A 16,354-nucleotide genomic window follows, 5' to 3' on the forward strand; every position below is an offset into this window, starting at 1 on the left:
TGCCATAAAGTTAATTTTTTGAGAACAAAGCAGCCATTTTAACCAAAGTTTGAAACCACACAAAGAAAGTGCACATTTCACACATCATCATGGAACACTATTATTTCTTATGACTAAATATTATTTAACATTAATTTGGAATGAAAAAAAGGACACAAAAATATTTCTGGACTTACTTTTAAAAGATTCACATCTCACTAAAAAACTATGCAGCACAGCTAACCACCATTTTTGTAGCACAACTGATACCAACTTTGTAGAAATTACACGCCCTTAGAAAAACTGTCAGCCATTTTGTTTTCATGAAACAGCCACTGTGTCATTTTATCCTAGTATGTCATTATAGGCCAGGTTCCCCTACAGGCTAAGCTAGACAAAAGAGTTAAAAAAATCAGCACTGCTCTTTTCGAACACAGTTGCTGCTGCACCACTGTTTTAACAACAATGAAACTTGATGGTAGGAAATGCTGTGCATACAGCAACAATCATAAAAAATTTAATGATTGGTTTTATGTCTGATTGTGTTAAAAACAAAGTCTAGATAAGAGATTTTTAACAGTATGGCAGAACTTGTGGATATAGATAGAGCAAAATAACTTAAATACAAATAGCCTAAAGGAAGAAGGTATTGAAATAAGCAGTATATCATTGCAAGATTTGTTCTCGTATCTAAAACAGTTATTTCCAAAACCTTCATAATTACAGTAAAATTAATCAGGATGTGTTTCAGTGTTTTTACTTGTACATACGAGCAATGGACTGAGAAAATAGTTGTCCAATCCCTGTAGATTATAAGTATTGTATTCACAACTACATCTTGGGCAAGAAATCAGAAGCAGTTTTCTGTGAGTGACAAAACATTATTGGTAGAATCCAAGATACAAGATTGACATCTGGGACAGCTATTACTACACCATGTCATACCACCATATTATACCACTACCAAATATGATAACTAGGAATTATTAATTCAAGGTTGTTAGCAGTATCAAAACAGTTTCAGAATAAACAAGACTCAGCAGACCATTGCAAAGAAGACTGACTGCCTGCAATGTGTGGATACACATCATTTTTATGATGAAGAGATAGTTCATTGGGAGGGTCTGGAATACTTCGCTGGATACATTGCTCACAGATTCAGGACTAAACATCCCAAACTTGGAGAAAGATATTTACCACCTGAGAACAAGAACTAAGTGCTTTTTCTGTCCCAAAGAGGCTTTATGACCTACTGAAGAGTTTTTGAAGAATTATATTAAAGCTAAAAATGCTTTGTAAGTATTTGCAATAAGAAAAAAAAATTGGATAGTGACTGAAAAAACTGTACACGAGATGGGTAACCTTATACCAAATGAGGTTATGAAAATTTTCATCAAAACTTAACATTCACACGAATTAAGGAACTTAATACTGCTGCAGAAAACATCGTGAGCAAGAAACAATTACTGCAATAAAAAAGAAAAAAATTGTAAATAAGTGTAATTAATTAAAAAATGTAGTGTGGTGTTAAAAGTTGTATGCTAAAGTAAAACTTATGATTATGTCTTGTCATTGTTAGTTATTTTATTTATTTGATCTTATATTGAAACATACAACAATAGCATGCCATCTTGTCTCACACACTGTCAATCATGGGTGTCAACTACCGCACTCATAACACCTCCCCTTTTTTATCACCTCAAGTTTTTACTATACTTGTTACCCTTCGTACATCTGTTTCACTTTGATCCTCCTACCACTTATGATCACATAATGGCGTTTGCTACCACTGTCTGCCAAGTCCCTAACGTTGTATGTTCCTGGATTATCACTTATTACCCCCTCACTGTCGTTACCACTAAATCCCCGAAAATCTTTTGTATCTGTTTCAGTAATTCCTCTTCTGCCCTGCAATGTAGGACTTGCCTGACCTTCCTCATCAATTTCTTGTTTCGGCAACCAGTCTATCTGGCCGGTTCCTTTTCAATGTGAAGAGCGCAAATGACATGTGTTTCTTCGGACCACTCTGCCCCCCCCCCCCCCCTGTCTTTCCTGATGAGATATGACCTAGGTTCATGGCATTTCGAGACAATTACAGCTGGTTCCCAGAAAATGTCACTTTCTATTTTTTTTCAATCTATCATCGTAGCGTTATAATGTTAAACTCTCCAACACGAATATGCCATGAAAAATCATGTATGGCAAACTCCACATGATGTTTCTTGGGTATCATTACGAGCCATGCAATTTAATAAAATCTCACAAGTGGACTACTTTACCTAGAATTCCTTTTAAAAATATTGAATTCTGAAGCAAAGTACGAGTACATAAACTAGTTAAGTAATACCTAGAAATGTGTTTTTTATGTCTACTGCTCTTTTAATTTGAAATGGTTTTCTATATTTTTCACACATACTATTTTTAACTTTGATTTTTATGGGTGACTATTATAAGGCTGTAAGTTGCTAGCGGCGGATCCAGGATTGACTTCAGGGGCAGGGGGGGGGGGGGAGCGGGTGGCACTGGTAGTCTGGACCTAGTAGGTTTATTACTTAAGAAGTTGTATTATCCAGTTCAGATTTTACCCTTAAGGAGGGGGTGGGGCAGCCCCCCTCCTCCTCCTCCTGGATCCACCGCTGTAAGTTTCTCCTTTACACCATACCCAAATATTCTACAAGAATCACCTCCTTAAATACTTCCAGTGAGTTCCCTATTAACCTGCATGTATTTCACCATGTGCGACACTATAGGCTACTGTGTGTTGCTCGCACAGACCTGCATAGACAAAAGGCGACCTCCAGACTCCAGGAAAGATCTGCTCTCCTGTAGAAGTTCTGTAGCGCCTCCATGCACTGCTCACGGTTGCACCGCGACTGGTCGCAGTGTTGCAGGACTGGCTCCAGCTCAACCTGGCAGCTGTGGTTCTGGTTGCACATGTTGAGCGCCACGTGACAGGTGCTTTGGAATGTAAAGTTTTTGGGCTGATCATCATCTGGCTTGGAACCTACATAACAAATAGACAAGTTGCTAATGAGTCAGGAACTCCTGAACATACACCGCATAAGCAACTACTGTACTCTTATGCGAAGTCCATTGATTTCTATGTACAAAATACTACATAAAATCTTGTGGAAACCATGGACCAGAGTGAGGTGGCATGCACTGAACTACCATTCCCGAGAAATCAGGTTTGAATACCAGCACAGCACTCTGATTTTGAATTTCCATGGTTTCCTTAAATAACTTCAGGTGAATGCAGTAGCAGCTCCTAAACTATAGGCCATGGTCGTTTCCTTCCAAAATTTCCCTTATTGGTGACGTGTAATTCTTTCTAATGAGAGTATAGATGAACTATAAACACCCAAAAATCACGAAGTAACATTTTTATTATCTATAGAAGATGAAAATATGTTCAATAATCACAGGTACGATAATATTTCACATTCATTTAGAGTTCCCCCTACAGAGATGTGTTCAACCACCTCTTACTACAAGTGTCAATTACAACTATTAAATTCCAAACATAAATTGCCCAGCATGCTCATTATGTAATTCATATAAGTTGTGGAAAGGGAATTGTAGAAAAACTATAGGGAGCATCCAGGCCTATTATAATTATATTAATTTTTTGGTTCTCTAGCTGAAAGAAATGTTTCCATGTGGTTTTAACACAAATTTTTGTGATATAATGTGTTTTTTTGGACACAATGTGCTGAATTGTGAAATAAGAATAGCTGAGACCACCTACACTGCCTTAACAATCAACAACAACTGAATCCGAATACTAGCCTAATGGATCCACTAGAAGTGCACCATAGTGGACGCGGTCATATTTGCGTTCCTTCCGAATTCTCACAAGGGATTTATCGGCATCCCTACATGCGTCCACTAAAATCAAAAGTTCTATGTATGCGACATTTACGTCCACTGATGCGTCCCTACACCTTTGGAATCATGTTTTATTTTGTTTGCATATAATTGTTGCGGTTGTATTTTTCGGCCCGCAACGTTTGGCAGTTTTCCCAACATTGAGTGATTATTTAACCCCTGAATGTTGTCCAACCGTTAGACGCGGATGTGTGCGAATAAGTAAGTGTACTCACTTATGGAACTCGTACTGCGAGTTGGGACTCGCTTGGCGAGTAGTCAGTAGAAAATCGCTCTACGAAATTGTGACCTTTAAGACCTTTAAGGCCTGAGGTCATAAAACACTCGCCGACGACTTTCACAATTTTACTCGTCGGGCGAGTGTGAGTGAGCAAGTAAGTTGGTCGAAACAAGAAGGGCAGAAGTCGTCGGTCACCTGCAAGCTGTGTTGTTAACGTGGTTAGACAGAGGCAAGCTGAGGTGGCAGAGTAACGTAACCTGATTTATCTTTGACGAGTCGTCGATATGACCGAACTGTGACGAACCTATTCCGCGTCTTATGTTTCGTCGCAACTGTTAACGAGGGTTCGCTTCTGCAGGCTGGTGATCCCCTGCAAACGAGTGTGACAGGGATCCGACGAGTCGGGAAAGTGGCCAATGGCCAGTTTTTCGCCCAGCAGTCTGTACCGTGACTTGGAGCTAAAGTTCCAGTCTTCGTGACAACCATCGAAGACCGAGTCTAGTGCTGTTGGGGAAAGCGAGCACCACTCGGCGGGTGAGTCAAGTCAACGAGGCAACTCCCTGCAAGGGACCGTGGACTGGGCGACCACCAACCAATTTTGAGGCGAATGTTCCACGAGTCACAGCCCAGATTTTCGAGGGAGTTTTCTTTTATTTCATTTTGTATAAATTGTCATACTTAAGGTTATAACGCATAATGTTAATATTGTAATAATCATAAGTGTAACCCAAGCACAAACAAATTAATCTTGATGAAAGTTTGCTTCAGTTGTAGCAAGTTTGAAAAGTATTTGTTAGAGGCTCCCATAATTTTCATGTTAGTTGTCCAATGTTAAATGTTGTTAAATGAAGTTAATTCTCAAATTTGTTAAATTAATACAGGGAGCGAGTAACCATTTTTATTGGAACGAGCTCCAGTAAAAAATATCTGGTACTATTTCTTTATTTTCATTTAAGGCTAATACTTATATTATTGTTCTATCTGTTAATAACTTTTCGATGTCTTGAGGTAACTGTGCTTATTTGAAAAATGTCCTTTTCATCAAGAATACACGAGTGTTAGAAATTATCTTGTAAATCCATTACACGTAGCTTGTTCTATTTCAATATTTTGATAATAAAAAGAGCATCTCTCACAACAAGTTTTGTGTGTTCGCACTAACATTCACCCTTATTTCCACTTCCGAGGGGCAACATAATATTACTTTAAATTTTTTTGCATAAGATTTGTTTAAAACTTCGTAAGCATACGTAGTTCATCCACCGATGTATTTTTAATGATGATGTCACGAGCGAACCCTACTTGACTGGTACAGTGGCAAGGCTCTGAGCCACTATTAACAGTTGTTACGACTGCGTGTTATGAAAGATATTTTTACTCGACGTATTTTCAGTTAAGAAATACGGCCCCTGCAGGACATTGTTTTTTGGAAACATTTTTTAAATAAAGACTTTAAAATATAATTGTCTTTAAATGGATTGGTTTAGTGACCAGCGCAGGTATCTTAGAAATAATTTTGTTAAATTTATTTACGTACGTATTTTCACACAGTAGTATTTATAAATTTTGTGTTGGTGTTTTTATACATTAAGTGTTTATGGTATATGGTACTATGTACCTTGCTGTGGAATATTGGCACTCAGTAAAATAACGGCCCTCAGTATGTTGGTAAAGAGGAAATTTAGAGATACAAAATCTCCAAGGTTTTTTTTATAATATTGCTTTTTTATAATGTTTAGTATCTGGTATTTATGTAACCTTAATTTAAGTAACTGCCAAATCAAGTTTACGCATTTTGTAGAGAATTTTAAAGTTTGTATTACAGTTGATTTTCCTATCAGTAGAATGCATACGTTAAGCCTTGCACGTTTTATTGTTTTATCGCCGACCTGTCAAAGCGAAGTCTTAATAATTTTTGCACTCTGCTTTTAGAAATATACCTTCTTTCGCTCATCGCCTCTTGAGTAGGCAAATTACGTGCACAGTATTCAGCCTCCATTGTAGGCGTAGTGATATCGAGTAAGATATTTATTCAGTCGATAAGAATCCTTGTTTCCAGTGAGGATGATTAATCAAATAAATATTTAAGAGCATAAATTAAATTTTGTATCGACCATGGATATAACATGAAAATATAATATCAATCAGTACATTATGAGTGCTTTATTTCATGAATTTTGGAATTTTTCCCGACTTTGTAGCTAAATAATTATGAATTTTTAAGACTGCTCTCACTGAGTTCCAAAGAGGTTTCCATGACGTAAGTGCGTTTTTTTTACTTAAATTTTTTTCTGTATATTTTGGATAATAATTACTGATTTTCAAAATGTCGAAACCACCTTTTATTGAAATGTTGTTAGTAAATATTTTATTTTTTTTTTAAATATTTTTTGTGATAAATACGGATTTTCAATATGGCGTAATCCAAGTTAGCGGGAGCGCTCTCTAGCATACGATTTTACACTTCCACTCCTGGTAGCGAGTATTGAAAAAGAAAAAAAATGACGGTTTTGTTTCGAACAGGCGATGCTATTATTCCTTCGAATTCAAAAAATTTACAAGTCCGCATATGTGCTTGTTATTTTTATATACATTATTTAATTCTCAGTTTAGTAAATGGCTCGATGGCCGTGCAGTTAAAGTGCTGTCATGGTTCTATCACAGCACTTCCAATGTATTTAGTATAAAAAGTTAAAATTAATATGTCGATAAGGACCATAACAACTCTGGTAGGTAACGGAACATCGACCTTATTAGCACGAGACAGAGCTATGCTGGTGCTCTCTAGGAACAAATACCAAAAACAAAGGTGATGGAATCCAATATGGCGGTCTCCAGCAGAACAGAAAAAAACAAAATGTTGGTCATGACATCATCCAATATGGTGGCCTCCAGCAGACAAAGCCAAGATGGCGGACATGTCAGAATCGAAAAAAAGGTTGTGATATTAGAGCCAAGATGGCGGACATTATGTTACGATTAAATATGGCGGCTGTAACGAGAATTGCAATTTTCTAGAATCCAATAAGGCCACCAGCATCAAGGTCAAAGGTCAGTGTCATGCAAAATGGCCGCCATTACATTACAATCCAAGATGGCGGACATCGTTTCCTGGCTTTACACCCTAAACCCTGTAGCAGAACAGAATATTATATACTACTTATATATTCTCTTTCGGTGTTATGGCCTGGTCGTATATTTTACATTTTTTGTTTATCATGTTTAGATTAGGCTTCATTTTCTCTCTCCTTTTGTCGTATATGACACATCCGTGTTTTGAACGGCCCTTGATTCAATTAGAGGCGTGATTCGCCTAATTTGTAATGTTACAAGGACTTTTACTACTAAATACTTTTTGTGTGTTAGTTGATGTTCACACCTTGACGTGTTGATTAATTATATCTCCTGAAAATTTGAGAGTTATATGTGTGAAATGGTTAGATGATAAATGCTTATATTGTTGTTATGTGGTGGGTTTTTTTTCTTTCGATTTTAGCTTAGGCTCTTTCCGTGTACAAGTGTGTGTAAATTCATAACTCTCTTTCTGTGGGTAATTATTTACCAAGTAAACGAACCTCCTGGGCTTTATTACACTTCTTTTTAAATTAAATTTGCACCTGTAAATTTTAAATGTCTTTATTTGTGTGAAGCGCGGAATTCAGAGGCTGATTTGACATTGTGTGCAACTGGGACCCCAAATCATATTTTATAATGTTAACAATGAAGTAAAATTGTTCCTGGAACAATTTACGCTATTCTTTCTCCAGAACAAACTCGCCTACAGAACGTAAGAGTGTCATTATCGTTCACCGGACTGGATTCATCAAACATAAACATCATTACTAACTTGTTATATTCTACCATGTGTTCATCACAATTTTGTATACTGGGGTGCCAAAATGCTTGTTCCTCCAAATCCAAATTACCAACTTTAAAGATACAACTATTCCTGCCAAAACTCTGTACTATGTCACTTTGTTCCCCAAGGATATTTTTAGAAAGTCATTGAATACAAACACATTACCCATTATTCTGGCATATCGTAAGAGCAAGAAGAATTCGCGTGTTTGTAATAGTTAGTGAGAAGGCATGGCAATAAAGATTAATACCATATTTTGTCAGTCATGGCTTTGGTTGGGAGGAAGTGTTTTCAAAATAAAACCATATATGAGCTAGGCAGCAATGACGCGACATCTTAAAAAGTCCACATGCTAATTAGAAAATTTGTTACCTTACTTCAGAAGTAGGAATATGATTTCCATCACTCTGATCTTCCATGAATTCTTAGTTTGTCGTAGAGGCTGATACCAACCGTCAACAGTACACGTTACAGTCAAACTCCTTTCCATCTATAACATTAAATTATAGTAAGTGGAGAATATGGCGATTTGGGCGAGAGCCGATAGTTAATGGGCGCCATCGTATTAAGGTGATGACCTCGCGGAGACTACTTTCTCAGGGCATGACGTCACCCGTGTGGGGAACGTGACTCGAGTCCTCCTTAGCGCAATTACCAGTAAGACCTTTGACCTGGGCCTCTCTCAGGATCATGCCCACCTAACACTTACAAGATGGTGGTGGTACGAGGGTTCTTGAAGCGAGAAGCCTAAGATGTACATCAAGTTCTGTCCCTGCCCGAACACGCCCGAATATTCCCCTTCGGCCAACCTCGGGATTTGTTTTATTTTTGCGCAGGAAAAATGAATTCAAATATTAAAAGTGGTCGGTTAAGTTAGCTACATTAAAACACTTAAAAACACTACGGACGGTTAGTTAGGTTAGTATAGCTACATTAAAATAAACAGAGAAATATAAATATATATAAATAAACCCGAGGTTGGCCGAAGGTGAATATTCGGGCGTGTTCGGGCAGGGACAGAGCTTGATGTACATCTTTGGCTTCCCTCTTGAGGCAGGTCTTACACCTCCACGTGCGCACACGTGGTCAGAAAAAATCACACATGGCTTCGCCTGCTCGCACCTATTGTGCACGTGGAGCTCCTACTCAGTAATAACAGACGCGAGGTCTCTCTCAAGAAGGCAACCACGTGGCCGGTCCCTTCTCGCATCTGCGGCGGAGTTGGAGCGCGCGGCCAATGCAATGGGAGGGCATGATGGCATCTGTTGGCTAGGTTCCGCGCTAGTGTCGCGAACGTTAAAACAATTTTAAATCCAGACAAACCATGTTAAAAGCTAAACTCTCATCAAAATATAGCCCGGGCAGTACGACAGACAAATAATTAAAACTTAGGTATAAATATCACATTGATATTTAAAAAAAAACATATATCAACTAAAATAAAATTAATTTATGACGTCGCTTGTCCAGACATTTGTCGTGATGACGCATCAAAAATAAACCAATTAATATTATTGTAATACATAAACCCTAAAAAAAATACACAGCAACAAGAAACACACTTGTAAAACTGTCGAAACGCGCGCGCGCGCGCGCACGCGCACGCACGCACGCACACGCACACACACGCACACACACCTACGCACACACACACACACACACCTACGCACACACTCACACGCACACACACACTCACACACACACTCACACACACAGGAGGAATGTTCAAATATGCAAAGAGTAGGCAATGACTTATGGGTCACGTCGGGCTGAGAAATGGCGTAACCCCGGGTGTTAAATTTATCAAAACTTTAAAGGTTACCATACTCAGATTTGAAAGATTTCAGATTTTTGTATACGTTTGCCGGTTTCACTTGAATAATGGACATACTTACCAGTATTTGAAGTTGAGTTTATATCTAAATGCATTATAATCTCTTTTCAAGAAGTACATTATCCAGTTATTTTAATAGTAAGTTACACATGCTATTGACCTCGACTCCTAGCAGCCACTCGTATGTTCAATACTAGTTGACTCAGGGACAGATAATTCTAAAATCCAAGTTGAATTTCGTTTAAGACAACTGTTTTATAAGTGACAGATTTTTTCATATATATATATATATATATACACACAAAAAATACTAAAATTATTATATAATTCAAGATTTAAAATGACAGCATTGAACATGAAAAAGCTCATATGACACATAAATAAAGCCAACAAAACACTGATAATGCAGTGAAAAAATGTAAGTTGTAAACAGTTTTATAAAGTAGGATAAGAGAAAAATTTGCAAGCAAATAAAAGCATTGAGAGAATAAATAATCGTGCTTAATTTTAACACAATATTCACTTACAATTTGCCCCCATGTGCGAGTTGTTTCATAAGCTCCTTGTGAAAAATTCATATTCTCTTGTGCCGAATAAATGTCAAAACAGATTGGGATAGGCAATTGGATAGGATAAGGATAATTGGACATAAATTATTACTTAATATTAGCAAGTGAATTATTTTAAACAAATTGGACCACTAAGAAATTATATATTATAAAAAACTGCAGAAAACCATACTGTAAAGTTACATAATACATAAATGACTTAACATGAAAGAGTTCATGTCTTAATCTTCGTAGGGTTTTTAGGCAAATATTTTATTTTTAGTATAAAAACTTAATAATGTTTCATCGAGTATAAAATATAATATTTATTTATAGTTTTAATTTGTGGCTTATTTTTGTAATTTTAATAATATACCTATATAAAGGATTAAATCTCGTACGATAAACTCTTGAATATTTGAAAGGTAGATTAATTTATGTAATGTTATTAGTAATCTCATACATTTGTTTATTAAATGAGTGAAAGTAGTACCTTACTCTTTAGTAAGTATACTGATTTAAAAGAGATTTACGAGTAATGCAAATAAACCCCATAAATCACTTTAATTGGAACGTACCTGTAAATAATCAATGAATAAAAGGTGATAAAAATTAATCTTTTCGATATAGTAATTTTTGTAATTACATTTTTATGTTTAAATAAATATTTTATTATTGTATGTTAAGGTACCAGAAAATCATTTCTACCTAAACTCCTGTTATACACATTAAAAAAAAACCGTATGTCAATGGTGAATGAATTTTATATTAAATGTAATTTCATGCTTATAAGGGAAACAAACTGTTTATAAATGGAAACAGCATAATCTTAAATCTTGAATCTTGATTGAACAACAAGGAATGGTGTTAAATATTCTTATAATGCAACTATTTACTCAAAAAAAAGTAACGTAATTTAAGTAATTGTACATTATTCTAAGAGTGTCAGTATTAGAGTCTGGTTTACACGAACGTTTTTTCCATTTATGTTTTAATTATTTTTAGAATTTATGGATTAATTTTAAAATTAAATGTATTTTACGTTGTTGGACATAAATAAGTGAAAATCACCTATCCATACAGAAGTGATTTTTTTCTAATTTCATTAAAGAATTTCGTTAACAAATTTTCAGCAATTGGCTTCTGGCAGTGATTAGATGCAAGAAATTTGACGATTCCTTTACAGGGTACAAAAGACAGTTCAGTTGAAATAAACAAGTTAAATCAAATAAGCGTGTGAAAGTTACAGCTTTAACACTAAACAAGTTATTAAAGCAAAAGTGCTTTGTGTCCAATGCATTCCAAGCATTCGCGTGCAGCCTTGACATTCAGTATTGCAATACACATTACAGGATGAAAATTCTAACACAACATCATATGGCGTGCTGAGTGGGAATAAGGATATGTGCATTACTGGACTGGTATTTTACTGTGATAAAAAAACATTGATCTGTGTATACTAACAGACACACTGCACATAAAAAAATAATTAAAGCTCTACTGATGTTCCATTTTTTTTTTTTCAAATATAATACCAGTTCAGTGTTTAAGCTACTACGTAAGCAGAAAAGAAATACTGTCTATCGTTTTCATATACATACTTGACTGTATCTTCGAGATCCTGGTCGGGTAGTAAATGTTAACTCGTCGCACGGCTTCGTCTTCATCAGTAAAGCTGTCATTTACGTAAGACTTCATCCCATGATGGTTATTCTTTTGTGCATACTTAAGGTGGCCGCTGCCTTTATAGTTGTCGTTGATGCCAACAAGCGGGTTCTCTAACTGAGACTCGATGGTGTTAAACGAAGGTTTTTCCATGGATATCACCTTAACTGAAATTGACCCCGAATATGTAGAATTCATTTTGCCATTTGGATCATCGTATTCTAGTGAAGTGTTGAGTGTTTCTTCTACGGGCAGTTGAGTGCCATTTATCGTGCCAGGGTAGTGAGGGTAGTGAGGTGAGTGCGGAAGGCGAGGGCGCAGGTCGTGTGAGGGAAACAGAAAGTAAGGGTATAAGCTGGTTGCTGGGGGAAACCAAAATTCCCGGAAATTTTCTTGCTCTGGGTCATATGGATAGAGTGCAGAATCTGTGCCAGATAAATCAAGGTAGGCTGGTAGAACGTCTGAAATGAAAACAGCAGGAAAAGAAACAATCAGTGCGGTGCTTCACGTGGCACAAACAAACATGCAGTGCAGTAGAGTAGATCTAGTTTTTTTAAGTACTAACTTTTAAATCAATAGTCGTTCCATTTGAGAAAACTGTCCTAAATAAACAAGAGATTGACTTTTCTGAACAGTCAAATAAGGCCAGTACAAATGTTAGTTTATAATTATAAAGCTATAATAACAGAAAATGCTAAATCAAGTGTTTATTTCTGGCGTAGTTACGTTAAATAAAATTCCATACTCAACACTCACCTACATCTATAGATTTTGAAATTATATTTTAAAAAATTAATTCAAACAGAACATTTGAAAATATATCAAGCAAATAAATAAAAATTATTCTGCTGGAAATAATTTACTGTCAAGGATTTTAGGATAGATTACAAAACTTTGTTTAAAGAACAGCATTAAATGGAACGTCAAATGATTTAAAACATAATCCACTTTTAGTACGATTTATGTGAAATTACTGAACATCAACCACACTAGGTTTCTTTACTAAGAATCTATAGTTTGTTTCAATACTGCGATATTTATTTTTCCAGAGTAGAATTCTACCGCAGTATTGATACGTCAGGGAAAAGGTTAGGCTTTAAATGCATGCTTTTTCTGTGTCAGTAATTTTCACCAACTGTCGAAAATTGTACCATGTGTACGCATTAAAAAACATTTGAAATATATTTTAAAAGTTAAAAAAAAATTGTAATAATACGTAGTAAACAAAAAATAATTCAGAATCCACAATAACGTTATCCGAATAATTATTTTTTCTGTCCAAACTTAGTAATTTAATTTGGTTGCAATTATATTGAATCTAAATACGTGTTTTGAATTTTGCTTTTAAAACCAATTTCAAAGAATAAATTTCAATGGAAAATGTATGTCATTCCAGTAAACTACAATCCATGATTGACTGATACTTTAAATCCTACTAGTTGGAAACGTTGACTAAAGATAAGTTATCTTTTCTCGACTAGAAGGATTTGGTGACAAACCTATGGATAGTATAAAAAATAACTAACTACTTGAGAACTAAAGTGCCCATGGTGAATTTCAACAGTGGTGTTTGCATTTCTTCCAGGACAACATTTTTTACTACGCTGCATTTCATTGTTCTGTCTATCTTGGGCGAATATTCTAAGTTTAATGTGAGATCAGTCAACAGTTCCATGTAAGCCTATTTTACTCATGCGTTTAAGGCTTTCGACTACTTACGTAACTGTTGGTAGGAAGCCGCAATTTTTTTTGCTCTGTTCTCACTGGAAAAATTGCTGCTCACTGCAGATAAATTGGATGCAGGGAAGCTCCAAACAGCGGGAGTAATTCTTAGTTTAAATTATTCTGTTGAATTAACACAGTAAAGCCTTTAAGCAAACTAAGATAATTATCTGTATTCAGTTATTTGAAACTAATCATATTAATTCAAACGATTTAATTTGGAACGAATCAAAGCGTAATTCACTCAAGGGCTCCAGTGAAAATTTAAAAATATTATTTTAGTGGCATGCTTACAAAATTAGTATTTGTGTGAAAAATAATGTTCTTTTCTTTATTTATTTTTGTCACAAGGAAAATAAACTACACTATATTCTTTTTGCTAAACAAATTTGTTTGTTGTAGTTCTCATTTCTGTGTTACCATTTACTTCATCTTTAGCAAAATACGTATTAGACGTATTTCAAAAAAATTATAAACATGTGCTTGGGTTTCATTTCATATCCCCCCCCCCCAAAAAAAAAAAACTACAGTTATTCTAACACATACATGGATAATTCAATTCAAGAAAGCAAAAACTTGTCCAAAATAAAAATAAAAAAACTTTCAAGGAACCTTAACTTTCAATTTTTTTAACAAAAAAACTTTATTGTGTCCTATACATGTGATACCATGTAATTCACGAAATTTAATCTTGTAAAAATGTTATATAATTTGAAGCTAAATTTGATGTAGTGAAATGCTGTCCTTAGCACTGGGCTATAGGCAGCCTATAAATCAATGAAAGGCAGGGGAATGGGGTTGACCTGTAGGTTGTGACAGCAAACGCTGTGAAGTGCTAGAGACATAGCACACCCTGATATCAGCAAGGGAGGTTCGTGCTCTGGTTTGGCTACATGCGCCGTCCACCATGCCAAACATTCAAACTGATGAGCGCCAACCCTACATCAGAATTTCTTCAAAAGCTGTGTAAAGGAAGTGCGAAAATCAATAACGAACGACCAAAGTTCATAAATGAAAGATACTTCCTAATAGTATATGCTACAAATACGCCATCGCATCGAGCGAATAAAAATGATTAAAAAAATTTATATTTGTAACACACTGATGTATGTTGGCCAATCACATGCATTGGCCACATAATGTCCGGGAAAAAACTGGCATCATAAAATGAAATTTAGCATTCTGTATATTAAAAAGCACCTAAAAAATGTTCTTTAATTTTCTTAAATATGTGCTGGAACTGCATAGCAGTTGATTACATTGTAAATAATGTTGGTTATTGTAGACGTTGGTTATTGTACTGTAGAGATATTGTCAAGATTGCCAGGCCTAAGAAACGAAAAGGGGAGGTGGAAACTCAACATGATCATTAACACAAACATTACGTGGTGTCAGCTATTTAAAACAACTATTGAGTAAAAGTAGAAGAAATTCTTCATACACTATGGGCTTTTTGCTTTTTGTATCATCAACAAACAGGAAAACTGCTAGAGGAAGTGAGGAAAAATGTATGAGTACCTTAAGAAAATGCTAACTTCCTTTATGATATGTTGTTGTGTACCTCGTTAAGAATGCTTGATTTTCAATGCTAAAGTCCCTCAAACTACTAGAGTAAATTAGTATATTTGTGTACATTTAAATTGGTCAGCTACCAGTTAATTTATGTCCAGATCCAACATTCTGAGGTGAACATTAAACTCCTTAAAATACTACTTACAAAAGTGAATCAATATTTGATAGTATAAGTCAGGCATGTGAAAAGCCTTATATATATCCTACATAACACTAATGTTAAATTTAAGTATATTTTATGAATAGTAATTTTTTGAATAAACACACTCCAAACTTTAAATTAAGGTACAGTAACAACATTGATACATTTTAAATATTTTAAAGGTTTATTGGGAGATATTTTTTGCAATAAAATTTCCTAAAATTTATCTCTATCAACATACATTTTGTTTAAAATTTTTCAGTTTGTATAAAATATCATTAAAAATTATTTCAATGATACAGAAATGTTTAATTGTGTTTGCTAAGTTCTCACAAATTTCAGAATTTAACATAAGTATTGCTTTTAAATTAATTAATAAACACTTCATATTCCACATGTATAAAATAGTTTTGTAATATGACATTCTGTGCTTTACTCTTGTATGTTACATTTGCTTTGTGAACAGAGCACCAGTGGTTTAATCAAGGCCCATCTACCACAGTCCGCATCTGTGGGAGTTCCATGTCCTTGTCATAATGTGAATGACGTCACATCGTTGCAAGCATAACTGCCCTATTTACAATTGCCATGTCCGAATATAATGATTTCTAAAGTAGCCACAAGTCAACAGTAAACATGGAGTGCCAAAATAAGTTATTTTTTCTATTGTTTAGTTTTTTTTTCATGCGTTAACCATGCACCGATGAAAATTTCGTCTTGGTCTTTTTGGCTTCATATCACACAAACAATTATTTTCTGTTTAAAAGCACAATTAAAAAAAATAGAACTGGAAACCGCAAATATCATGAGTATGAGTATTCTTCTTCTTTTTCTTCTTCTTCTTCTTCTTCTTCTTCTTCTTCAGATTAAGACAAAAAGATAAATTTGACCAATGTATTTGAACCACGGAGATTCTGATAAATAT

At 35.2% G+C, this 16,354-nt stretch overlaps 1 protein-coding gene across 3 annotated transcripts in view; it reads right to left on the reverse strand.

Moving 5' to 3' along the window:
- Positions 1 to 16,354, reverse strand: part of LOC134529683 (uncharacterized) — a 236,620-nt gene that overhangs the window by 74,656 nt on the left and 145,610 nt on the right. The window contains exons 6-7 of one of the 3 annotated variants that reach the window (XM_063364036.1): positions 11,930 to 12,454; positions 2,755 to 2,983 (exon numbers count right to left, since the gene is read on the reverse strand). In XM_063364036.1, the coding sequence (XP_063220106.1) occupies positions 2,755 to 2,983; positions 11,930 to 12,454 (754 nt within the window). The remainder of the gene's footprint in view (positions 1 to 2,754; positions 2,984 to 11,929; positions 12,455 to 16,354) is intronic. The other 2 variants (XM_063364037.1, XM_063364038.1) reach the window with 2 other exon arrangements.

Source organism: Bacillus rossius, chromosome 2 (genome assembly GCF_032445375.1).
Source record: "Bacillus rossius redtenbacheri isolate Brsri chromosome 2, Brsri_v3, whole genome shotgun sequence".
Lineage (NCBI taxonomy): Eukaryota > Metazoa > Arthropoda > Insecta > Phasmatodea > Bacillidae > Bacillus > Bacillus rossius.